The sequence below is a fragment of the Brassica napus genome, chromosome A6 (genome assembly GCF_020379485.1).
Source record: "Brassica napus cultivar Da-Ae chromosome A6, Da-Ae, whole genome shotgun sequence".
NCBI lineage: Eukaryota > Viridiplantae > Streptophyta > Magnoliopsida > Brassicales > Brassicaceae > Brassica > Brassica napus.
In genome coordinates, this window is record NC_063439.1 from 7,682,146 (window position 1) to 7,706,410 (window position 24,265).

At 36.2% G+C, this 24,265-nt stretch overlaps 4 protein-coding genes and 3 non-coding genes across 9 annotated transcripts; 3 read left to right on the forward strand and 4 right to left on the reverse strand.

Moving 5' to 3' along the window:
* Positions 1-508: 508 nt before the first annotated feature.
* LOC125610249 (photosynthetic NDH subunit of subcomplex B 4, chloroplastic-like) lies at positions 509-2,258 on the forward strand. Its single transcript, XM_048782473.1, has 6 exons — positions 509-760; positions 836-877; positions 969-1,146; positions 1,257-1,312; positions 1,418-1,489; positions 2,043-2,258. Exons 1-6 carry the CDS (start codon positions 695-697, stop codon positions 2,154-2,156), a joined length of 528 nt encoding a protein of 175 aa, XP_048638430.1. The 5' UTR covers positions 509-694; the 3' UTR covers positions 2,157-2,258.
* Positions 2,259-4,945: 2,687 nt separating this feature from the next.
* On the forward strand, positions 4,946-6,466 carry LOC106346926 (protein ROH1). Its single transcript, XM_013786391.3, has one exon. It carries the CDS (start codon positions 5,163-5,165, stop codon positions 6,303-6,305), a length of 1,143 nt encoding a protein of 380 aa, XP_013641845.2. The 5' UTR covers positions 4,946-5,162; the 3' UTR covers positions 6,306-6,466.
* A 518-nt stretch (positions 6,467-6,984) lies between these two features.
* On the reverse strand, positions 6,985-7,084 carry LOC125576001. The gene has a single exon (XR_007314538.1). It is a non-coding gene; the product is annotated as a small nucleolar RNA R44/J54/Z268 family (small nucleolar RNA).
* A 115-nt stretch (positions 7,085-7,199) lies between these two features.
* Positions 7,200-18,780, forward strand: LOC106351441 (agamous-like MADS-box protein AGL65). 3 transcript variants are annotated; one of them, XM_048782471.1, is made up of 12 exons: positions 7,200-8,301; positions 8,381-8,568; positions 8,760-8,819; positions 12,119-12,137; positions 17,133-17,197; positions 17,284-17,299; positions 17,419-17,444; positions 17,539-17,635; positions 17,711-17,761; positions 17,829-17,983; positions 18,068-18,467; positions 18,553-18,780. In XM_048782471.1, the coding sequence occupies exons 2-12, from the start codon at positions 8,384-8,386 to the stop codon at positions 18,562-18,564; spliced, it is 1,086 nt and encodes a 361-aa protein (XP_048638428.1). In that variant the 5' UTR covers positions 7,200-8,301; positions 8,381-8,383; the 3' UTR covers positions 18,565-18,780. The 3 variants fall into 3 exon arrangements, with proteins under 3 accessions (XP_048638428.1, XP_048638426.1, XP_048638427.1); XM_048782469.1 differs by having other exon boundaries at positions 7,202-8,301; positions 17,383-17,444; XM_048782470.1 differs by having other exon boundaries at positions 7,206-8,301; positions 17,383-17,444; positions 17,850-17,983.
* On the reverse strand, positions 7,235-7,332 carry LOC125576000. The gene has a single exon (XR_007314537.1). It is a non-coding gene; the product is annotated as a small nucleolar RNA R44/J54/Z268 family (small nucleolar RNA).
* LOC125575993 lies at positions 7,459-7,532 on the reverse strand. The gene has a single exon (XR_007314533.1). It is a non-coding gene; the product is annotated as a small nucleolar RNA Z267 (small nucleolar RNA).
* On the reverse strand, positions 13,956-15,462 carry LOC125610248 (RING-H2 finger protein ATL79-like). The gene has a single exon (XM_048782472.1). The coding sequence runs from the start codon at positions 14,836-14,838 to the stop codon at positions 14,179-14,181; it is 660 nt and encodes a 219-aa protein (XP_048638429.1). The 5' UTR covers positions 14,839-15,462; the 3' UTR covers positions 13,956-14,178.
* Positions 18,781-24,265: the final 5,485 nt, after the last annotated feature.

Below are 24,265 nucleotides of genomic sequence, written 5' to 3' on the forward strand. Positions count from 1 at the left end.
ACAAGGAACCAATGATGCATATGCTGTAATCCGTCTTCTCTGTGCTGAAGTCTGTGACTTTTTTTTTTACTTTATTATCTCCTAAAAGTAAATTGAAATATGGAAGTCTCATCTCACGATGATAATTCCTTTTTGCTCCGTCGTCGTGAAAGCTGTGTTGTCGTAAATCCTAATATTGATTTAATCCCTAAGTGAAGAAGAAAAGCAATACAACGTCGTTCTCCTCTTTATTTAACCAGATTTAAATTAGAGATTAAGGCTGTTGACGGCTAACATAACACCGTTTACGGTTTGTGTCAATTAGGTTAAAATCAAAAGTTCATGTATGTAATTAAAAAAATAAAGTTGTTTGTATGGGTTTCGGCCTGGCATCAAAGTTCGTGTGTTAAAAAACCGGGGGTTGTTAGTTTATGGAGGAATCGACCATTTTCCCGGTTGAATTATGTGGAGATTTCTAAACATTTTAAGGCAACAGTCGTTAGCATGCGCTTTTACAAGACTAAAGTGTTACGTGATTGCTAACACGCGCTTTAGCTATGTATCACAAGAGTTAAAGAGTGGACGATACCGATTCCCTTATCCACACATCTTCTGCCTCCAAAAATCTAATCTTAAAACTTAGAAATAAAAAAATATTGCAACAACATTGTCTCCTCTCGTTCCTCCGTTGCTGCCACTAATCAAAGAAGTATCAATGGCCTCAGCATTCAAAAGTTTCACCTTCACAAACCTTCATATCCCTTCTTCCTCAAGTTACTCGGTATTAACTATTTTCATATACTAACTATATCATCATCTATAATAGAACATAAAGACTTGAGTCTCGTGTTTGTAGACTAAGCAGATTTCAGGGCCAAATCATGGATGTTGGTTCTCTGTAAGTAACTATCTTTAACTACGGATTTAATGAAGAATCTCATTATTTATTGCGGTATATGAATTTTACGTTTAAGAATTTTGAAAATTAGATGAAAAAGAATGAGAAGAGGGAAAAAGTTCTGATGAGAGGAAGCTTGTGTGTAAGAAAGGCACTGCCACATGATTTGCCACTTATGGCTGTGATGGTTCAACAAATAGAGGGGATGCGTGATATTATTACAGAGAAACACGTGTGGCATCTAAGTGATAAAGCCATCAAGAATGTCTGTAAGTGCAAAAAAAATTTTAGTTATTCATTAAGACAACTAAAAATGTTTTGTCTTCAGTCTGGTTTTTGAATGTTTTGATATAATATTGGTGGTCGTTTGATGTGGCAGATTTGTTCTACATCATGTTCACTTGTTGGGGATGTCTGTACTTCGGTTCCGCAAAAGTATGGGAAAAACTCAAATGAATCGAATCAATTCATCCCCATTTGCTTCATTTGGGATCTTAGTTGTTTTTGATGAGTTATTTGTCAATAATGGTGTATGTATAGGATCCATTCTATGACTCGGAGGAATACCGTGGAGATGGAGGTGATGGGACAGGATATTGGGTCTATGAAACTGTAAGTATCTTTCTTTCTAACTTTAGAAACATACAAATTATAACTTTGGGATGTTGTACTGACTAGCCCCACACTGGTCTTTATAGACCCTGACCTTGTGGACTAGGTTAGGTCCGGCCCCTCCTTTATGTAGATGGCTTTAGGTTTGCCTTCAGATGTCATAATCTTAAGCATCTGCGTACATTATGCTTGTTATGTATCTCCAGAACCTACTACAGACATGTTAATTATAAACTTCAAACACAAATGGAATGAAAAGGTTTAGTTTATGTTTAAAACTTATATCATTTGATGAAATACTGAAATTTATAAGAAAATGTGAACTCTGGTAACAACGAATTCAAACCTAACTGATTTGATGTAATTTGAGCAAAGATCGGGGTGGACCTGGGGACAATATTTTCTACAGAATCTTGTATAGTAAATTTAGGCCGCCGGTTCGGGACAGGTTGGGCTAAATTGGGCCATAGACTTAGTACATCACAATTTAATTACGCACAACTATTCTAAAATTGGAAAGAGTTGTTATTGTGCTTTGGCTTCTATGATGCAGCAAGAAGACATAGAAGAGAAGGCAAGAGCAGAGCTATGGCGTGAAGAGCTTATCGAAGAAATTGAACAGAAAGTTGGTGGTTTAAGAGAGCTCGAAGAAGCTGTTAATAAGTAGACAACTAACATGTAAATCATACACAAATTATACATATACTTTTTGTTTTCTGATAACAGTCATAACCCAGTCTTCATTTATATAATATAAGTTATCTGTTTAGTGTTCTGGATCATTGAATGAGCATGTTAGGAGCAATCGTCTCCTTCAGATTTTTGTCTCAACTGGGGCTTAAATTAATTGGTCGCGTACGCTGGGCAGCGAGTCTCATGAGGAACCATTTGCGGGAAATACGCTTTTGCACGATTTCACCTGTCCTTTAACTGAAAGAAAGTATACTAAACTAATCAAACTTGAAAAATAATAATCTGAAGAAGAAAGAGAGCTTGTCATGTCTTGGTCAATAATCTACGTGCTTTCATTTTACACAGCCTCTTCGACCTTGTGAGTTGTGAATCCCACGTGTGGGTTTTTATTTGTTTATGTTTTTTCTTTCAATCTTCAGATATTTGTTTTTTTTTCAACTGGCTTTTTTTGGAACACACATGACAGAAGATCAGGGGATATTATGTAATAGATTTTTCTCCTTTTTAATACTTTGATATCTGTATGGTAGTGTATATTGTCATGTATGAATTTAATTCTTGTATGTTGTGCAATAATTCTGGCCCAAACATGATGTTGGACTGATAGCGATATTATTCACCTTATTTCATTCTTTTAAAATCATTTATCCATTTAGATATTTCAATACAAAATCTAATATTATAGAAATATATATATATATATATATATATATATATATATATATATATATAAAAACATAATGTTAGAATGTTATATTTATAAAATATAGTAGATATTTTATCATCTGACATTTGCAAAAAGTAAAATCACAAGAAGAATAGGAAAAAAAAAAGAGAAGAAGAGGAATTACATGTCAGCGTTTGTCAATTGTCATTGAGCTTTCTAGTGAGACAAGAACGAATCAACAAGACCGAGTCCCTTTATTACCCTCTCTCTTCATTACGCGCCAACGAAGACTTAGCTGTTTTCTTCCCACATGTACAGTGCACTGACTTAGAGCATCTTTATCCCAGTTTCTCTTGATGGGTTTTAAGAATAATGGGCCATTTAATTAAATGAAAAAGAAATAAATTAGCTGTAACCGATCCTTAATTGGAGACTTTCGGAACCGTTTTGAAAGAGGTTTCTAAAGGCACGTGTCAAGGTGGGAGTAAAAGTTGATTTTTTTTATGTTTTTTATTTTTTTTCATCTCATTAATTCTTTTTTTTTCTTCCTCTTCTCCGGCTCCTCTCGTGATCTCAGGCGACGAAGCCCTCTTCTGCATCAATCTCATCCCTTCTTCTCTAGCTATTCTCTCAGCTCAAACTCCATCTTCACTTTCCTTTTCTATCTTCACTCCCAAAACTAGAATCTTTTCCATAACCAGAATCCCTGATCTTGTTCTTCTCTGATTGCTTGCTGGCGACCCCTCGATCTAATCAACGGTAGATTCGATCTATCCTTTTCTAGTAAATTTGTTTTTTTCAATGAGTTTTTGTCTAAACGATTCAGTGTCTGGGTTTTGAACAGGGGAGGGATGATGAGGAATCGATCGATCATACATGAGTATGAGTTCGATGATGAGGATTCGATCGATCTTGCATCTTTCCATCTCCACGAATCTGGTAAAGTTTCGACCTTTCGAATCAAACGTTGATGATCCTTCTCCGAGTATAGGATCAAAGCGTAAACCTTTGTGCTGTTTTGCTCATTGTAGGTGGGTTTGTTCAGTGGATCTTTAAGGCCTTTCTCGAGGTAAAGATTCATCCTTTAGTCTTGTTGGAGGCTTAATTAGAAGAGGATTGTTTTGTTGCCTATTAACTGATTTAGTCTTGTTGGATGTTTAATTGATTGAGATGTTTCTTCGTTATTGGATTAACTGATTTTTGGTGAAGAATGTATATGTCATAAGTTATAATTAGAGAGGATATCATCAAGTTAAAAGCTTTGTTTATTGAGTTGTTGCAGTGAATGATCTATGTATATTAATTCCTTTTTAATGTCTTGATCCCAACGCTTTGGTGCCTTCTCGATCTGATCAAGAGTCTGTTCTGATCGGAGCAAGCGCATCTAATCCTCTCGATGTACTCGTCATTGGCGGTGGAGCCAATGGTTCTGGAGTGGCGCTCGGCGCTGTGACGCGTGGCCTCCGTGTTGGTCTGGTGGAGCGGGAAGATTTCTCGTCGGGGACGTCTTCGCGTTCAACGAAGCTTATCCATGGAGGTAAAAGCATTTGAACAATTGCTTTGGTTTTCTAGGTGGAACTGATGATATGATCTTCCATAGCTTTGATTCTCATGTTTCTTCGTTATTTCTCTTTCTCATTTTCTCCAAACGATTCTTCTTCTTAAAAAGAAAAGTTTATAGAATTTTTTTTTAAGAATCCTTAATTAAGAAACCACCATTGGAGGCACAAAATCAAACAGTTTCTTAACTAGAGTTTTTAAGTCCATCAAGTACATTTTAAATACTTAAATAATCATGAAGAAACACTAATGGGTTTCTATGGATAAAGATGCTCTTAGTCTCCCGTAACAGCTCCCATCTCTTGAATTTTTCTCCACGTGGCAGCCACTAGTATCTCATTCTCGACATCAAATATCACAATCCCGTGACTGTAAGGTTCCCGCAACTGAGACTTCTTTTACAGTGCCCATTACAAGATATGGAAGCTTGTAGATTTGTTTACCCCCCCCTCTCTACGTGTACATTGCGTGTTCCGTGACGAGTAAACAAAAAGAGAAACACGAGATTAAAAGGAATGAGAACACACAAAAATCAAATAGTAGCTTTTCTTTTCTTATATATATTTAAAAAGTGAAATTAAAAGGGGAAAGATATCTAAAATATATTGAATATTTCCAAAGCATATATTAAAATTACGCGGTCAAAATGATCGCTTTATAAACTCTCCTACCTTTCACCAATCATCGTCATCACTCTCTCTTTCTCTCTCTCTCAACCAAAAGAACAATCCCGACTTTGTATCTGTACAGAGGATGCCGGCGACGGATTTTCAGGGAACATTCGGGAGGTCATTCCTAAGTTTCCGGCGAGACCAAGTTGACTCAAACACACCCGCCGCCGGAAGTAGTAGCCACAGCATGGAGGCCGAGCTAGATTCTTTCCAGAGACAAGTCGCCGAGAAATTCACCGATCTCAACGCCTCCGGCGACGGCGACGGCGAGCTTCTCTCCCTCGAGTGGATCGGAAAGCTTTTAGATTCGTTTCTATGCTGCCAAGAGGAGTTCCGAGCCATCGTCTTCAACCACCGATCTCAAATCTCCACGTCTCCGATGAACCGTCTGATCTCCGATTACTTCGAACGGAGCATCAAAGCCCTCGACGTCTGCAACGCGATCCGCGACGGCATCGAGCAGATCCGCCAGTGGCAGAAGCTCTCCGACATCGTGATCTCGGCTTTAGACAGCCGCCGTACCGTCGGAGAAGGTCAGCTCCGGCGAGCGAAGAAGGCTCTGGTCGATTTAGCGATCGGGATGCTCGACGAGAAAGAAACGAGTTTGGCTCATCGCAACCGTTCGTTCGGAAGAGTCAAAGACAGCCACAGTCACCACCGTTCGATGGGACACTTCAGATCGCTCTCGTGGAGCGTCTCGAGGTCGTGGTCGGCTTCTAAGCAGTTACAAGCCTTGGCGAGCAACTTAAATACGCCTCGGCAAAACGACGTCGTCGCGAGCAACGGTTTAGCGTTTCCGGTTTACACTATGGCGTCGGTTTTGTTGTTTGTGATGTGGGTTTTGGTGGCTGCGTTTCCTTGTCAGGATCGTGGGTTGCAAGTTAATTTCTTTGTGCCGAGGCAGTTCCAGTGGGCGGCTCCGGTTATGTCGCTGCACGATAAGATCGTCGAGGAGTCCAAGAGGAGAGACAGGAAGAATTGTTGTGGGTTGCTTAAGGAGATTGGTCGGATTGAGAAGAGTTCGAGAGTGATGAACGAACTGATCGATTCGATTCATTTTCCGATGAGCGAGGAGAAGGAGATTGAGGTGAAACAGAGAGTGGAGGAGCTTGTGGAGGTTCATGAGGCTTTGAAAAATGGGTTGGATCCGTTTGAGAGGAAAGTAAGAGAAGTTTTCCATCGGATTGTGAGAAGCAGAACCGAGAATCTTGATTCTCTTTGTTAATGGTGTCTTGGCCTGAACATGTTTGTTTGTCCGAATATGATGATTCATTCATATTCGGATTTTTTTTTGTCTTTTTTGATCACTGTAAGAAAAGAGTGTAGAAGTCTTCTTCTTATCTCTCTGTGAAGCTGATAGTGAAGATGTTTTTCTTTGTGTAGCTACTTGCCTAGCTTTTTTAGTGTTGCTGATACAGTTTGCTAAAAGCTTAACGTTCTATTTTGTTTTATGAATTATCAAAAACATCCATTAAAACACAAAAGTATAATTGAGATGGAAAAGAAAAGTTCATTATATTGGTTATGATCTGCACTGTGTTCGATGATTAAAAGTAAATGAAGCATACAGCATTGGGATAATATCTTATACATACAAAGAAAAAACATAAACCTCGAATCAAAAAATCAAAATCTACAGAGTCTTCCGTTTCATCCAAAACCATGTTGCTAGATAGTTCTCTATCTCATTTGTTAGACGAATAGATTCTTCTATTAACAGGACAAACTAAAATGCTAATATTAGTTCCTAAACGTTTAATAAACGCAAATCATGGTTAGCCTCGCCATCACTAAAAGTCTGATAATACGTGCAATTGTAAAACCCAAGAACCGAACAAACATAGCCAATAACTCGAAATCGAATGACCAAAGGATTTGCTTTTAAATAATGAAGTTACTTAGTTTATGCATCAGAGAGATTCCCATTTAGACGTTAGTCATCATTCTAAATTCTCCTAATTGGAGAATTTCTGATGTCCCTGTCTTTTCATCGTCACTTGCACTTACTAATTAAAAGGGATATAAAGAACATAAATTAAGAAAGGAGCACAACTTCATATGAATTCAAATAACTAAACATATGGAATCACCTTGAGATTGAGTGAAAAGAAGAGAGTACAAAATTATATCAAAATTGAATTTTATTGGGGGTATAATGCATCAGAGAGATTCCCATTTAGACAATAATCATCATTCTCATCTCCTATCAAAGGAGATTCTGATGTCCCTGTCTTTTCATCGTCACTTGCACTAAATAATTACAAACTCCTTAGGTAAGAAAACCATAAATAAGATGCTAAAACATTAACAACACACAGAACCTAAAAAACTATTCAATCTAAGAGTAGGAGCTATATATCATCAAAAATAAGAGAAAAAAAATGCCAGACTGGATTTATTTTTCCTAGAGATTAATCTCTCAAAGTATATTTTACACCATCACAGGCATCAAAAACAAGCAAAGACAAAAAAAAAAAGAAAAACACATCAAACGAAACAACAAGACTAACAAAGCTCTAGAAACCCGAACCTCAAAACTACTACATTGTCAAACACAAGGGTTCTGGAGAAGTGTTATATAGAGGAATTGACTAACAGAGGCGATGTTAATTAGGGCGAAAGACAAGTCAAAGGTTTAAATGGGCTTACTAACTTAGGCCCAGCTAGGGAAAATCCCGGTTTGATTGGTCGGTTAAAAATGGGGGTTCTAAACCAAATTGATTTAAAGCAAAACCGGTTCTCTCTGTACAGAACAGAGAGCACACAAACCGTTGGTCGACGTCTTAAGTCTCTCCCACGGTCCCACCGAATTCGAAGGTTGTCCCTTCGCTGCTTCTACGAGCTTTCCCTCCTCCCTATGTTCCACCGTTAATCTTTCCCTTCTTTTCTTCTTCTTGATCTTTCTCGGACAATCCTTTCCTTCCTTCATCCATGATCTTTCTCTTCTTTGTAACTTGGCCTCCTCTGTGCTCACTTTCATGAGTTTCTTCTCTGTTTCCACGCAAAGAACCCCATATTACTCTGTTTCTGCTGCAAAGAACCCCCTTTTTAAAACCTTTCATTAGAGTGAAATCTTGTCCTCTATAGAGAGAGAGAGACTCTGTGTCCGAATATAAACATTTTGGTTTGAAGCTTTGAGACACTCAGAGAGAAAGTATAATCCCTTGCAAGAAGTAAAACTTTTTTTTTCCCAAGAAGTAAAACTTCACCTGGTCATTGAAGTGAGTTATTCGAAGAACATGTTCGTCCTTTTTTTTTTATTTCTTGGGTTTTGATGAAAAGGTTAATGTATTTGAACAGGATATGGGTAGGGTTAAGCTGGAGATTAAACGGCTTGAGAGCACAGGCAACAGGCAAGTTACATACTCGAAGAGAAAATGTGGGATACTGAAGAAAGCCAAAGAGCTATCCATTTTGTGTGATATTGATATTCTCCTTCTCATGTTTTCTCCTACCGGCAAGCCTACCATGCTCCATGGACAACACAGGTTAACTAACATATATCAATTACATTCTCAAATTGATCAATTTAGTTTTGTACTTTAATGCATCATATCAAAACATTGTGTGATCTTTTCATTTTGCTCTGTTATCCAAAAGAAAATTCGTATGTTTTTCATACTTCATAAAGGTAGTAAGTAATATGGGATGAACTGATTTGAGTTTTGTTCTTTAACAGTTGCATTGAAGAGGTTATATCTAAGTTTGCTCAATTAACTCCACAAGAAAGGACAAAAAGGTATGGTAAAGCATTATTATGATCTAATTTATGCTATTGAACTAAAATAAAGTTTTGTGTTTTTTTTTTGACATAAACAGGAAGCTGGAGAGCCTTGAAGTAAAGAACAAACCTCACTGCATTTCTTCCTCTCTCATCAACTTATTTTTTTGTTTTGTTTGACAAAACTCTGAGCTTATTTGTTTTTGCTCAATTACAGGCATTGAAGAAGACCTTTAAGAAGCTTGATCATGATATAAACATACCTGAGTTTTTAGGAGCAAGGTACTTGCTATGTCTTCTTATAACTACTAACCATTTTTTTTGTCATTTATAAGCCTCTGAGATGGTGTCTTCTCTTTATCCTGCAGGAATCAAACTATTGAGGTGTGTATCAACCATCATCAGTTCTTGAATTTTGTTAGATTTTCTTAAGTTTTTGTTACCTTTTACCCCCCACCCCACGACAGAGTCTAAGTAACCAAGTAGCCATTTTCCAAGCTCAGCTTATGGAGTGTCATAGGAGGCTAAGGTGTGGAAATATTATACTTTCTTCAGTTTTTAACTAACTTGATATCTTGTTTCAGTCATTATTTGAATCTTCTTTTTCTTCTTATGAATTTCAGTTGTTGGACGAACATTGATAGAATAGAAAACACTGAGCACCTCACTTTATTGGAAGAATCATTGAGGAAATCTATTGAAAGAATCCAGTTTCACAAGGTGTGTTATTTTTATTTTCCTTTCAACTCAATCATATGAACATCAGTTACAAAAACGGTTTCCTTTACTTTGCAGGAACATCACGGAAAGAACCAGCTTTTGCCAATCGAATGTACAACAACACAGGTTAAAACTATTAGTTCTCTTTCCCCTCTCTCACTCACTGTCTTCATGAGGACAACTTCTTAACCAGGTCAAAGCCTTTAAACTGCAGTTTCACAGCGGGATATTGCCTTTGGCGATGGGAGATAATAATTGTATGCAAGAAGCTCACTCCATGTCTTGGCTTCCTGATAAAGATAACCAGCAAACAATATTACCTGGTGATTCCAGCTTTATTCCTCATAGGTAAGAGTCCTAAGTTACAGTATATAGAAATTATTCACTTCCAGACTATGCTCTCTAAGTCATGCTCTACTGAATTGAAAACAAAGAGATGGATGGTTCGATTCCGGCTTACACAAACTGCTTCTTTGAGTCTGTAAAACAAGAAGATCAGAAATGCATCAACCCTGGACAACAGTTTGAGCTGTTAGGACAACAAGGAAATGGTTTCTTGGGTTTACAACAAATTGGAGAGGAATATTCGTATCCTACACCATTTGGTACTAATCTTGGAATGGAAGAAGATCAAGAGAATGAGATAAAAACTGAAATGGAATTTAAAAACTTGCAACAACAACAAGATCCTTCATCAATGTTTGATCCAACAGCTAGTAGTAGTAGTTGCTTTCAAATCCCTCTTGATCAACCCATGTTTGCCACTGATCTTCATCATCATCATCAAAATTGGGTTTCAGGTTCAATGTTTGGTCAAACTTCTTACAACCAGGTTTGTGTTTCACACCTTACATTGGAAATATCTATGGCTATATGATCTACCAAAAGTAATGTCTCTTTATCTTTGGTGATTGCAGCAACCGAACTAACTCAAGAGAGCGCTCATGTATGTAATCTATTCTAGGATGATGACTGGACTTATGTCTGAACAAGGACTAGTTTCAGACTTTCAGTCATTGCTATAATGTCCATATGTATATATATATATATATAGAGAGAGAGAGAGTGTGTGTGTACGTGTATAAGGTTGTAGTATGTATGAGAGCTTGTGATATATAGTTTATATGTTGATGTTGGCCAGGTGTTGCAAAACATGGTATGTTGATACTATATAAAGAACATACTCAAAACAACAAAACAAAAGGATCTCGGATGGAAAAAGATATTTAAAAATGATTTATTACAGTAAGTAACCGAAGTTCAACCCTACAATCTTGACATGCTATAGTTCATCTTGACATGGCAACTCGAGACGACACAACGGACAAACATGACTGGTCTCAAACCACTTTACGATACACTCATCGTCAAACTCATGTCCACATGATAAAGTCACAACCATTCCTCCATTGTTAAAGTCTTGCAAACAGATCCTGCACTCTTCCAAGCTAACCATCTTCTTCTTTTTCTTTTTAATCTTCTTGTTGTATATTTTCCTGGTTAGCGACTTGACAACGAGCTTGCTAGCTGGTCGAAACCGGATACTGCTAGTATCATCAAACGAGACTTGAGCAGCTTCTTGAATCTCAGAGTCATCATCATCATCGAGATAATCAGGAATAAGATCCAACTGAACTTTCAAAGCACATCCAGGAGAATACTCGATACTTGCGGGGCACGTCACCTCATCAACATAGACAACTAGCTCTAGTGTCGAATTATTGATAACATCTTCGTTGATTCCAGCTTCCAACAAGAAGTAGTTCAAGTCTTCTTTGCTTTTACACTCGTCGTTCTCTATGAAGTCTCTTGCAAGCGACAGAGTCGTGAACGTCGAGTTATCATCTTGGCCAAAGATCCTTGCCGTTACTCTGATTGTGCCCACATCGTCTGGTTCAGGGTAGTTATCTATTTCGTGGGATAATCTGTGTTTCATGACTACTCACGAAAGCAAATATCAGTCGAAGAAACAGAGTTTAACGCTTTTTTTTCTTTTTGATAGTCGCTCTGAAAAAGAAACTGAATCGATGAACTTGATTTGTTCTAGGGTGACTTATTTATAACACAAGCACTAGTTTTTATCTAACGTTTTTAGTCGGTTACCTAACAGTATTTTTTTTAGTATAACCTAGTAATACGATTTATAATTTCCTTTTTTTCAAGACGATTTATAATTTCCTTTTTCTTACAGACGACAGAATAACAGTTTCCCTTTTTTACTATGTTCTTTCCTTTTTTTGCAACTACTATGTTCTCTCCCTTTCACATTTTTTTTCTGTGTGTTATAAATAGGAATGCAATCATAAAAACAAAAACAAATTGAAATATAAATGACACAATGATTAAACGAGAAAGGACAAATAGGAATGAAATAATAAAAACAAAAACAAAAACAAATTGAAATATATATGACATAATGCGCTGAGAGGTTATTTATAAGTTTGCTCAATTAACTAACTCCGTAAGAAAGGACAAAAATGAAAAAGGTATGGTAAGCCTTATTATGTAAAAGTATAGATTGCTCTCAAGTCTCAACCCTATCATCTAATTTGTGCTATTGAACTAAAATAAAGTGTTGTATTTTTTTGACGTAACAGGAAGCTGGAGAGCCTTGAAGTAAAGAATAACCTGATTACTTCCTTTCTCATCAACGTTTTTGTTTTGTTTGACATATCTGAGCTTATTTGTTTTTGCTCCATTGCAGGCACTAAAGAAGACTTCTAAGAAAGCTTGATCATGATGTAAACATACATGAGTTTTTAAGAGCAAGGTACTTGCTATGACTTCATATAACTACTAACCATACTTTTGTCGTTAATAAGCCTCTGGGATGGTGTCTTCTCTTTTATGTTGCAGGAATCAACTATCAAGGTATGTATCAACCATCATGGTTTCTTGAATTTTGTTAGATACTTTTAAAGCTCTCTGAGTCAGATTGCTAAAGTTTTTGTTACCTTTACCACCACGACAGGGTCGAAGTAACTACGTAGCCATTTTCCAAGCTCAGCTTATGGAGTTTCATAGGAGGCTAAGGCCTAAGGTGTGAAAATATTATACTTTCTTTAGTTTTTCAACTATCTTGAAATTTAGTTTCAGTCAATATTTGAGTCTTCTTCTTCTTATGGTGGCAGTTTTGAGTTGTTGGACAAATATCAATAGAATAGAAAACACTGAGCACCTCTTTTTATTGGAAAATCATTGAGGAAATCTATAGAAAAAGTCCAGTTTTACAAGGTGTGTGAAGTTTATTCTCCGTTCAACTCAATCATATGAGCATCATTTACAAAAAAAAGGTTTTCTTCACTTTGCAGGAACATTATGGAAAGAACCAACTTTTGCCAGTATAATGTATAACCACACAGGTTAAAACAATTTGTTCTCCATCTCTCACTAACTTTTTTGGGTTTCCAACTTAAAACTAATTGGCGGTAAGTGAGTGTAAGTGGATTGGCTCAAGTCTTTTATATATTATTATGTCCCAGTCAAATCCTCAATGTGAGAACTTTATATTCTCACATACTCTCTGTCTTCATGAGATGACCAAAGCCTTAAAACTGCAGTTTCAAAGCGGGATACAGTTGCCCTTGGTGATGGGAGGTAATAATGCCATGCAAGAAGCTCACTCCATGACTTGGCTTCCTGATAACAGTAACCAGCAAACAATATTACATGGTGATTTCAGCTTTCTTCCTAATAGGTAAGAGTTCAAGTCACAGTATATAGTTACTATTCACTTCCAAAAATGCTCTCTCAAGTCATGCTTGAACTGAAAACAAAGAGATTGATGGTTCGTTTACTGTTTACTCAGACTGCTTCTTTGAGTCTGTAAAACAAGAAGATCAGAAATGCAACAAACCTGGACAAAAATTTGAGCAGTTTGAACAGCAAGGAGATGGTTGTTTGGGTTTCGAATATATTGGGGAAGAATATTTGTATCCTACACATTTGGTACTACTCTTGGAATGGAAGAAGGTCAAGAGGAGAGAAAAACTGAAATGGAATTGAACAACTTGCAACAACAACAAGATCCTTCATCAATGTTTGATCCAACAGCTAGTAGTAGTAGTTGCTTTCAAATCCCTCATGATCAACCCATGTTTGCCACTGATCATCATCATCAAAATTGGGTTTCAGATTCAATGTTTGGGTCAAACTTCTTACAACCAGGTTTTGCGTTTTTCACACCTTCCATTGAAACTATCTAGATATATGATCCACTAAAATGAACATGTCTATGTATCCTTGGTGATTGCAGCAACCAAACTAACTCAAGAGAGGGCTCAAGTTTGTAATCTATTCTATAGATGATGATTGGACTTACATCTTAAGAAGGACTAGTTTGAATGTATAATATAGTGTGTACCTGTATAATGTGTTAGTATGTATGAGAGCTTGTATCATGTACTCAGAGGAGTTTTAGGCATTTTGCATGTAAAAGATGTTGTCTAGGAACCTTATATTTTGTATAAATGATAATGATTATATATTGTTCCTATGTTGATGTTGGCCAGGTGTTTGAGACAACAAAAGATGGTATGTTGATACTACATAAAAACATACTCTGAAGTAACAAAACAACAATATCAGATTTAAATGATATTTAAACAATGATGTATTACAATAAGCAATCGGAGTTCAACCCAACAATCTTGACATGCTATAGTTCATCATCTTGACAAGGTAACTCGAGACGACACAATGGACAAACATGACTGGTCTCAAACCACTTTACGATACACTCATCGTCAAACTCATGTCCACATGATAAAGTCACAACCATTCCTCCATTGCTAAACTCTTGCAAACAAATCCTGCACTCTTCCAAGCTAACCATCTTCTTGTTCTCGTTCTTCTTCTTGTATACTTTCCTGGGTAGCGACTTGACCACGAGCTTGCTAGCTGGTCGAAACCGGATATTGCTAGTATCATCAAACGAGACTTGAGCAGCTTCTTGAATCTCAGAGTCATCATCATCATCATCGAGATGATCAGGAACAAGATCCAACTGAACTTTCAAAGCACAGCCAGGAGAGTACTCGATACTTTCAGGGCATGTTACCTCATCAACATAAACAATTAGCTCCAATATCGCATTATGGATAACATCTTCGGTGATTCCGGCTTCCAACAAGAAGTAGTTCAAGTCTTCTTTGCTTTTACACTCTTCGTTCTCATCATCTAAGAAGTCTTTGGCAAGGGACAGAGTCGTGAATGTCGAGTTATCATCTTGGCCAAAGATCTTAGCCGTGACTCTGAGTGTGCCCGCATCGTCTGATTCAGGGTAGTTATCGATTTCGTGGGATAGTTTGTGTTTCATGACTACTTACGGAAGCAATATCAGTAGGCGAAAGAGAGTTAAAAGCTTTTTGTTGTTGCTGATTTGCTCTAGCCTACAGGGTTACTTATATTTATAACACAAGGACCAGACTGTTTCTCCAATGCTTAGGTAGGAGGGCAAACAGTGGAATCGCACGGGCCCACCTAAAATCAAGCAAATTTAGTATTATAAAGGACCCAGATTTTTTTTTTCTTTTTTATGACAGCAAGGGTCTAACTTTTCTTTTTCCACTTACAATCTCATATTTACACAATATTTAAAAGACATAATAGTCTGTTTTTTTATATTTACAAAATACAAATAAATTAATAATGTTAGATAAGTTTTATATACTTTAATAATATTATGATGATAAAATTAAAATTAATTAATTATAGAGAACTAAAAATTGTTTTCGCCCAAGAATCCTTTATATTGTTAAGTCGCCCCTATGTTTATTAGATCTTTTTAGTCGGTGACAGAACTGTATTTTTTCAGTATAACCTAGCAATTTCCTTTCTTTTTAAGAGGAGTAAACATTTCTCATTTTTTTAACAAATAAGAGATTAACAATTTCCGTTTTCACTTTCTTTATCTTTGCGTTTTGCAATAGCTATGAAATCATAAAGACACACGTTGAAATTAAAGACATCTATTTATATTCTATCTTATTAAAAAAAAGTACAAATTAAAATTTACCGGTTTTAAAATGTTTTATTGCGGTTTTTAACTAGTTATTAATTGTATTTACCATACTAATTTTGGCAGATATTTATTAACTCTCTTTTATGTATTTATTTCAGTTTTGTCATTAACATATTAACTATTCATAGATTTCATCATTAATTATTTTTATCATTGAAAAAAACAGAAATTTTTTTACCTAGTTCGTTATTCTAACTAATTAATATTTCGACTACTCACTAAAATTTAAATATTTAAATCAAACGGTTTATAATTCGCGGTTTGAACGAATTAATTTATATTTAAACAAACTATTCATTTTAGAAGGCAATCTAATATGTTTATAGAATATTCCTAAAATATAGATAACCAGTACACCACATAATCTCATATGTAGATTCTGTAATTATTCATAATAAAAATACTTACTTATCCATAATTTGTAATAATTTTTAAGCTTTAAATATTTTATCTTATTAAAACAGAAATACAAAACACAATTTACCAATTTTAAGTTGTTTTATTACAGTTTTTACATTTTTCAATCATCTTAACTACTTCACTAATAGTCTTTACCATAATAATTTGACATATATTTATGAATTCTCTTTTTATATATTTTATTCTAGTTTTTGTCATTAACATATTAAGTTATTAACTACTCATAGATTTCATCATTAATTCTTTTTGTCGTTTAAAACAAGCATAAAAATTACATAATTCGTTATTCCAAATAATTAATAATTGATTTACTGACTCTTTTTTATTATGTTAATCAAATGGTTAATAATTCGCTATTCTAAATAATTTATTTATTTTTAGACAAAATATACATTTTAGAAGGTAATCTAATGTGTTTTTAGATTATTCCTAAAATATAGATAACCATTTCACCACATAATCTCAAATGTATTTTCTGTAATTATTCATAGTACATATATTTACTTATTCATATATTTTGAATCACTTTTTAATTATTTTTAAACTTTATATATATATATATATATTATTAAAATAGAAGTACAAAAGTTACATGTTTAAAATATTTTATTACAGCTTTTACATTTTCTTCACCCATCCTAATTACATCATTATTTGTCTTTCAAATAATAATTCCGCATATATTTATTAACTCCTTTTTATGTATTTTATTACATCTTTTGCCATTAACACATTAATTACTCATTGATTTAGTCATTACTCCCTATGTTTTTATGTAGTTGATGTTTTAGAGGATTGCACACAAATTAAGCAAATTGTTTATCATTGTTTTAATATACAATTGCTCTCCATCATAACTATTAATGCAAGGGTAGATAAAGTAAAAAGTCACTATATTCTGCATAAAAGTTTGGATACGTCAAATAATTTGACACATAACAAATCGTACATTTTTAGAATGACATCTAATATGTTTATAGAATGAAATCTAATATGTTTATAGAATATTCCTAAAATAAAGTTTTGTGTGTGTTTTTTTGACATAAACAGGAAGCTGGAGAGCCTTGAAGTAAAGAACAAACCTCACTGCATTTCTTCCTCTCTCATCAACTTATTTTTTTGTTTTGTTTGACAAAACTCTGAGCTTATTTGTTTTTGCTCAATTACAGGCATTGAAGAAGACCTTTAAGAAGCTTGATCATGATATAAACATACCTGAGTTTTTAGGAGCAAGGTACTTGCTATGTCTTCTTATAACTACTAACCATTTTTTTTGTCATTTATAAGCCTCTGAGATGGTGTCTTCTCTTTATCCTGCAGGAATCAAACTATTGAGGTATGTATCAACCATCATCAGTTCTTGAATTTTGTTAGACTTTCTTAAGTTTTTGTTACCTTTTACCCCCCACCCCACGACAGAGTCTAAGTAACCAAGTAGCCATTTTCCAAGCTCAGCTTATGGAGTGTCATAGGAGGCTAAGGTGTGGAAATATTATACTTTCGTCAGTTTTTAACTAACTTGATATCTTGTTTCAGTCATTATTTGAATCTTCTTTTTCTTCTTATGAATTTCAGTTGTTGGACGAACATTGATAGAATAGAAAACACTGAGCACCTCACTTTATTGGAAGAATCATTGAGGAAATCTATAGAAAGAATCCAGTTTCACAAGGTGTGTTATTTTTATTTTCCTTTCAACTCAATCATATGAACATCAGTTACAAAAACGGTTTCCTTTACTTTGCAGGAACATCACGGAAAGAACCAGCTTTTGCCAATCGAATGTACAACAACACAGGTTAAAACTATTAGTTCTCTTTCCCCTCTCTCACTCACTGTCTTCATGAGGACAACTTCTTAACCAGGTCAAAGCCTTTAAACTGCAGTTTCACAGCGGGATATTGCCTTTGGCGATGGGAGATAATAATAGTATGCAAGAAGCTCACTCCATGTCTTGGCTTCCTGATAAAGATAACCAGCAAACAATATTACCTGGTGATTCCAGCTTTATTCCTCATAGGTAAGAGTCCTAAGTTACAGTATATAGAAATTATTCACTTCCAGACTATGCTCTCTAAGTCATGCTCTACTGAATTGAAAACAGAGAGATGGATGGTTCGATTCCGGTTTACACAAACTGCTTCTTTGAGTCTGTAAAACAAGAATATCAGAAATGCATCAACCCTGGACAACAGTTTGAGCTGTTAGGACAACAAGGAAATGGTTTCTTGGGTTTACAACAAATTGGGGAGGAATATTCGTATCCTACACCATTTGGTACTACTCTTGGAATGGAAGAAGATCAAGAGAATGAGATAAAAACTGAAATGGAATTTAAAAACTTGCAACAACAACAAGATCCTTCATCAATGTTTGATCCAACAGCTAGTAGTAGTAGTTGCTTTCAAATCCCTCTTGATCAACCCATGTTTGCCACTGATCTTCATCATCATCATCAAAATTGGGTTTCAGGTTCAATGTTTGGTCAAACTTCTTACAACCAGGTTTGTGTTTCACACCTTACATTGGAAATATCTATGGCTATATGATCCACCAAAAGTAATGTCTCTTTATCTTTGGTGATTGCAGCAACCGAACTAACTCAAGAGAGCGCTCATGTATGTAATCTATTCTAGGATGATGACTGGACTTATGTCTGAACAAGGACTAGTATCAGACTTTCAGTCATTGCTATAATGTCCATATGTATATATATATATATATATATATATAGAGAGAGAGAGAGAGAGAGTGTCTGTACGTGTATAAGGTTGTAGTATGTATGAGAACTTGTGATATATAGTTTATATGTTGATGTTGGCCAGGTGTTGCAAAACATGGTATGTTGATACTATATAAAGAACACTCAAAACAACAAAACAAAAGGATCTCGGATGGAAAAAGATATTTAACACTGATTTATTACAATAAGTAACCGAAGTTCAACCCTACAATCTTGACATGCTATAGTTCATCTTGACATGGCAACTCGAGACGACACAGCGGACAAACATGACTGGTCTCAAACCACTTTACGATACACTCATCGTCAAACTCATGTCCACATGATAAAGTCACAACCATTCCTCCATTGTTAAAGTCTTGCAAACAGATCCTGCACTCTTCCAAGCTAACCATCTTCTTCTTTTCCTTTTTAATCTTCTTGTTGTATATTTTTCTGGTTAGCGACTTGACAATGAGCTTGCTAGCTGGTCGAAACCAGATACTGCTATTCTCATCAAACGAGACTTGAGCAGCTTCTTGAATCTCAGTGTGATACAAGCCTAAGCTAACAAAGGCTAGATCACAAGGCAACTAGAGTTGTCAAGCTTGAATGGGTCGATTGTCGCCACAAAGGGTTGCGGAAATATCCCTTTGATAAGACCAGAAGCCTGAGCCTATGTGAATCCACACAAAGACAGAGACCTACACTTGTATCCTAGAATGAATCCACAAACTAAGGAGACAAGCAAACGGACAAGAAATCTAAAGGAATCCACCTAAAGACTAATTGAACAAAACAAAGACAAACTTTGTAAACTGAATAATACTTTATTAATTTCGTGCAAGGGTGCTTTACAAATGAGACTTAGCTCAGTTTAAATAGAAAAGAACACAAATGCCTAAAGGAATAACTTGGAAAGAAATAATAAGTGAAAAACTAGCCGTTGGACTAAGTTGGTGCAGAATCTGTCCATGTATGGAAGTTTTCTTCTCTCCTTGTATCTTGTGAGTTTGGGAAGAAAGAAATGCATCCTTGGGATCGCCTTTGATGTCTGGATAGTCTCTAAGTCGTGCCTGAAGAGAAGGGGAAAGAGCCGTTGGTCTTCAATAACTCCAAGTGTGAATGCATCCATGTAAGGTAAGTTGACAAATAAGGGATTCATCTTGATCATGTGGCTGCTGGTGCATGGTAGAAACTCTCCCACTGCTCTTAGATGTAATGAATAATCTCCTGGTTTCCACACGTGAGTTTGAGTTGCACACTCCTTAAGCAAAGAATTACTTTCCTTAATTAGAACCAATTCGGATGTAGTGTAGATAGTCTGACTTGTAACTGGCATATCTCCTAAACCATTACTCTTTTTGGTATGAAACCAATTCGCTGCATGCTCTGGTTGAGTTGAGAATCTATAGAAACTGGTTTCACGGTTAAATTCCTTATGGTTGCAAAGATATCCTTCTTTGAGTGCACCTATGTCGCTGCTGGCTCCAATGTAGCTTGTATGGTTGATCTCATGAGTTGGTGGTCCAGCTACTGACTTTAGGTCCTCATCATTCCCTCCCTCTTCAAAAGGTTTTGTCCTCAAAACCAATTTACCTGCACCAAGATAGAGCAAGTTAGGTTTCATTCTAATTTGGGAGGCTATGGTCTTACCCTGGTATATGCACGGTTTTGTGATGCATTGTCCAACTGGTGGTTCTTCTTTGATCAGTAGGGAAGCTATGCCCCCTTTCCATGGTCGGTCTATGATTTCCCTTGGAAGGATCATGGTCTCCTTTTCGAAATCTCCTATTTCACAATTGGTTTCTCCATTGACCACTGCTTGGGTGTAAGGTTGTGAGTTTGGTTCTGGATGCTTCTCCATTGTACCTATATCTGAATCATCACTTATGGGCAAGAGCAAGTGTTTCATACTTGAAGTGGACGATTCAAAAAAATAATATTGAGTAAGATTTAGAGCTTCACTTACCTGGTTATCTTGCATTGATTCAGCTTTGGTATTTACTACCTCTAAAGCATGATCAGCTGGTGTAGAGGTCTCTAGGGTAGATTGCTCATTATTCTCTTGTTGTTTAGCTTCTGTACGTGTCTCCTCATTACCTAGACCTTCATCAACATTCTGGACAGAGTGCAAGTGCATCATACCAGTGTTTTGATAAGTAATATTATTCACTTTAAGTTCAGAAATCACCTTATCAAGTGTTGGACTTGATTGCGCAGCAAGGTTGGGTTCTTGTTCCTTGATTTCTATGTTAGTACCTGAAATACTTTCAACCTTTTGGGCGCTAGACAAGTGTGTTAAGACAGTCATGGAATTACTAGAAACAGAAGTAGATCTAGCTTTAATCAAGTTGATAAGATCATCAATATGTTTATCCATTCTAGAAAAGGAATCATCAATTCTAGTATCGGAATCACTTACCTCCAAGTTTGTTTCTTTTGCTTCAGATAGTACTGACTTCACAACTCGTTTTGTGGGACACTCCTTTGCTAGATGGCCCTTGCCTTGACACCTATAACAAATAACCTCAGATGGTTTTAAAGAGTTAGAGTGCTCACCTTGGTTTCGTTTGACTTGAGGTGGATGCACTGGCCTTGAACTTTGTCTTTGGGAAACAACTTCTCTCTGAACTGTGGGTTGCAAGACTTGGTGCTTTATTAATCTCCTTGTGGACACCTTCTGAATGTATTTTGCCTTCTTCACAAACTCACCATACATGAGCATCTTAACCTCTTTCCAAGTAAAAGCCGGATCATTGAAATAGATCCTATCAGCATCTAGCTGACTCCACCAATTGTATGCCTCTCCGGTTAAGGTATCCTTCGCATAAGTTAGCTTTAGCTTCTCTGGAATTCTCCAAGCTATAAACCATTGCTCCATGTCGTCCTCCCACCTTAGATATGCACTTGGTCCTTGCTTATGACCAGAAAAATGTATAGATGGTGCAGCCAAGCGATTCTGATAAAACTGATCTCCATTGTAGTTCCATGGCTTGCTGTGAGCATGTCTTGATAGACTCCCATGATAAGATCTTGATGGTGCAGCCACGGTGGTCTTTTCTCTTCTAGGACACGCTTGAGAATAATATTTCCCTTCAGAACTATCCTCATAGATGAGTTGGGATTTGGGACCATAGCAAGTTGAATACCGGTCCATTGATTCTGGTTCCACCTCTGGGTATTCTTGTTCATCGTTTGGGACATACTCTGGAACAGAGTCTGCGCACCATTGACCTTCAGTGTGGTCATCTCCATCGTCCCAACAATCCTGGTCAGCTTCTTCTCCCCAATCTACCTCAGACGTGTTGTATTCTTCAGCCTCTTCTTCTGAGTAATCCTCCATTGGCGTCTTCTCTATCTTTTCTCAGAGTTTGCCTTGCACAAACAGAAGAAAAAGGAATTAAGTCGTGGCTTAGCAAAAGAAAGGAAAGAAGAATAAGAAAGAACAAAGAAAAATGGAAACTTAGTATCTCCTTGTTTTTATTTTATTTATTTATTTTTTTTTTTGGAAAATTAAAACAAATGAAAAAGAATTCACTTTTTTTTTTAATGGAAACACGAAATATATAAACTAAGACAATGAAATTAACTTTTTATTCTGGTTTTATAATTTTTAGAATTTAAAAGAAGCAAGAAACAAAATTGACCTTTTTTTTTATAGTAAGTGAATAAACCGAAATGGAAACTAAGGAAACAACTAATGCAAACACGATTTCTTTTGGCTTTTCAAATTTATATGAATCAAAGAAAGTAAATGGTCATCTTTGTCGTGCCTCCCTGGTTTTAACACCAAGAACAAGCAAATGCAAAAATGGACAGAAATTGCAAACAATTTTTATGGTTTTTTTTTTATATGATTTTATAAATGAAACAAATGCAAAAGAGATGAAACAAATAAACAAATGCAAATGAATAGAGACAAGGATAGATATAACCTGATAGATAGGAGCTTTTGAAGCTCTGATACCAAAAAATGATACAAGCCTAAGCTAACAAAGGCTAGATCACAAGGCAACAAGAGTTGTCAAGCTTGAATGGGTCGATTGTCGCCACAAAGGGTTGCGGAAATATCCCTTTGATAAGACCAGAAGCCTGAGCCTATGTGAATCCACACAAAGACAGAGACCTACACTTGTATCCTAGAATGAATCCACAAACTAAGGAGACAAGCAAACGGACAAGAAATCTAAAGGAATCCACCTAAAGACTAATTGAACAAAACAAAGACAAACTTTGTAAACTGAATAATACTTTATTAATTTCGTGCAAGGGTGCTTTACAAATGAGACTTAGCTCAGTTTAAATAGAAAAGAACACAAATGCCTAAAGGAATAACTTGGAAAGAAATAATAAGTGAAAAACTAGCCGTTGGACTAAGTTGGTGCAGAATCTGTCCATGTATGGAAGTTTTCTTCTCTCCTTGTATCTTGTGAGTTTGGGAAGAAAGAAATGCATCCTTGGGATCTCCTTTGATTTCTGGATAGTCTCTAAGTCGTGCCTGAAGAGAAGGGGAAAGAGCCGTTGGTCTTCAATAACTCCAAGTGTGAATGCATCCATGTAAGGTAAGTTGACAAATAAGGGATTCATCTTGATCATGTGGCTGCTGGTGCATGGTAGAAACTCTCCCACTGCTCTTAGATGTAATGAATAATCTCCTGGTTTCCACACGTGAGTTTGAGTTGCACATTCCTTAAGCAAAGAATTACTTTCCTTAATTAGAACCAATTCGGATGTAGTGTAGATAGTCTGACTTGTAACTGGCATATCTCCTAAACCATTACTCTTTTTGGTATGAAACCAATTCGCTGCGTGCTCTGGTTGAGTTGAGAATCTATAGAAACTGGTTTCACGGTTAAATTCCTTATGGTTGCAAAGATATCCTTCTTTGAGTGCACCTATGTCGCTGCTGGCTCCAATGTAGCTTGTATGGTTGATCTCATGAGTTGGTGGTCCAGCTACTGACTTTAGGTCCTCATCACAGTGTCATCATCATCATCGAGATAATCAGGAATAAGATCCAACCGAACTTTCAAAGCACATCCAGGAGAGTATTCGATACTTGCAGGGCAAGTTACCTCATCAACATAAACAATTAGCTCCAATATCGCATTACTGATAACATCTTCATTGATTCCGGCTTCCAACAAGAAGTAGTTCAAGTCTTCTTTGCTTTTACACTCGTCGTTCGCGATGAAGTCTCTTGCAAGCGACAGAACCGTGAACGTCGAGTTATCATCTTGGCCAAAGAGCCTTGCCGTGACTCTGATTATGCCCACATCGTCTGGTTCAGGGTAGTTATCTATTTCGTGGGATAATCTGTGTTTCATGACTACTTACGAAAGCAAATGTCAGTCGAAAACACAGAGTTAAACGCTTTTTTTTCTTTTTGATAGTCGCTCTGAAAAAAGAAACTGAATCGATGAACTTGGTTTGTTCTAGGGTGACTTATATTTATAACACAAGGACTAGTATTCATCTAACCTTTTTAGTCGGTGACCTAGTAGTATTTTGTTTACTAATTTCCTTTTTTCTTTTCAAGGTAAACAGGAAAGAAATCATAAAAAAAAAAAAAACAAA

Excerpts from the sequence above, each read along its gene's own strand:
- LOC125610249 (XM_048782473.1), top strand. The coding sequence starts at position 695 with ATGGCCTCAGCATTCAAAAGTTTCACCTTCACAAACCTTCATATCCCT. Across the intron at positions 761-835 it reads CTTCTTCCTCAAGTTACTCG|ACTAAGCAGATTTCAGGGCC; the intron begins GTATTAACTATT and ends TCGTGTTTGTAG. Across the intron at positions 1,490-2,042 it reads GATATTGGGTCTATGAAACT|CAAGAAGACATAGAAGAGAA; the intron begins GTAAGTATCTTT and ends TCTATGATGCAG.
- LOC106346926 (XM_013786391.3), top strand. The coding sequence starts at position 5,163 with ATGCCGGCGACGGATTTTCAGGGAACATTCGGGAGGTCATTCCTAAGT.
- LOC106351441 (XM_048782469.1), top strand. The coding sequence starts at position 8,384 with ATGGGTAGGGTTAAGCTGGAGATTAAACGGCTTGAGAGCACAGGCAAC. Across the intron at positions 8,569-8,759 it reads ATGCTCCATGGACAACACAG|TTGCATTGAAGAGGTTATAT; the intron begins GTTAACTAACAT and ends GTTCTTTAACAG. Across the intron at positions 17,984-18,067 it reads TCCAGCTTTATTCCTCATAG|AGAGATGGATGGTTCGATTC; the intron begins GTAAGAGTCCTA and ends AATTGAAAACAG.
- LOC125610248 (XM_048782472.1), bottom strand. The coding sequence starts at position 14,838 with ATGAAACACAAACTATCCCACGAAATCGATAACTACCCTGAATCAGAC.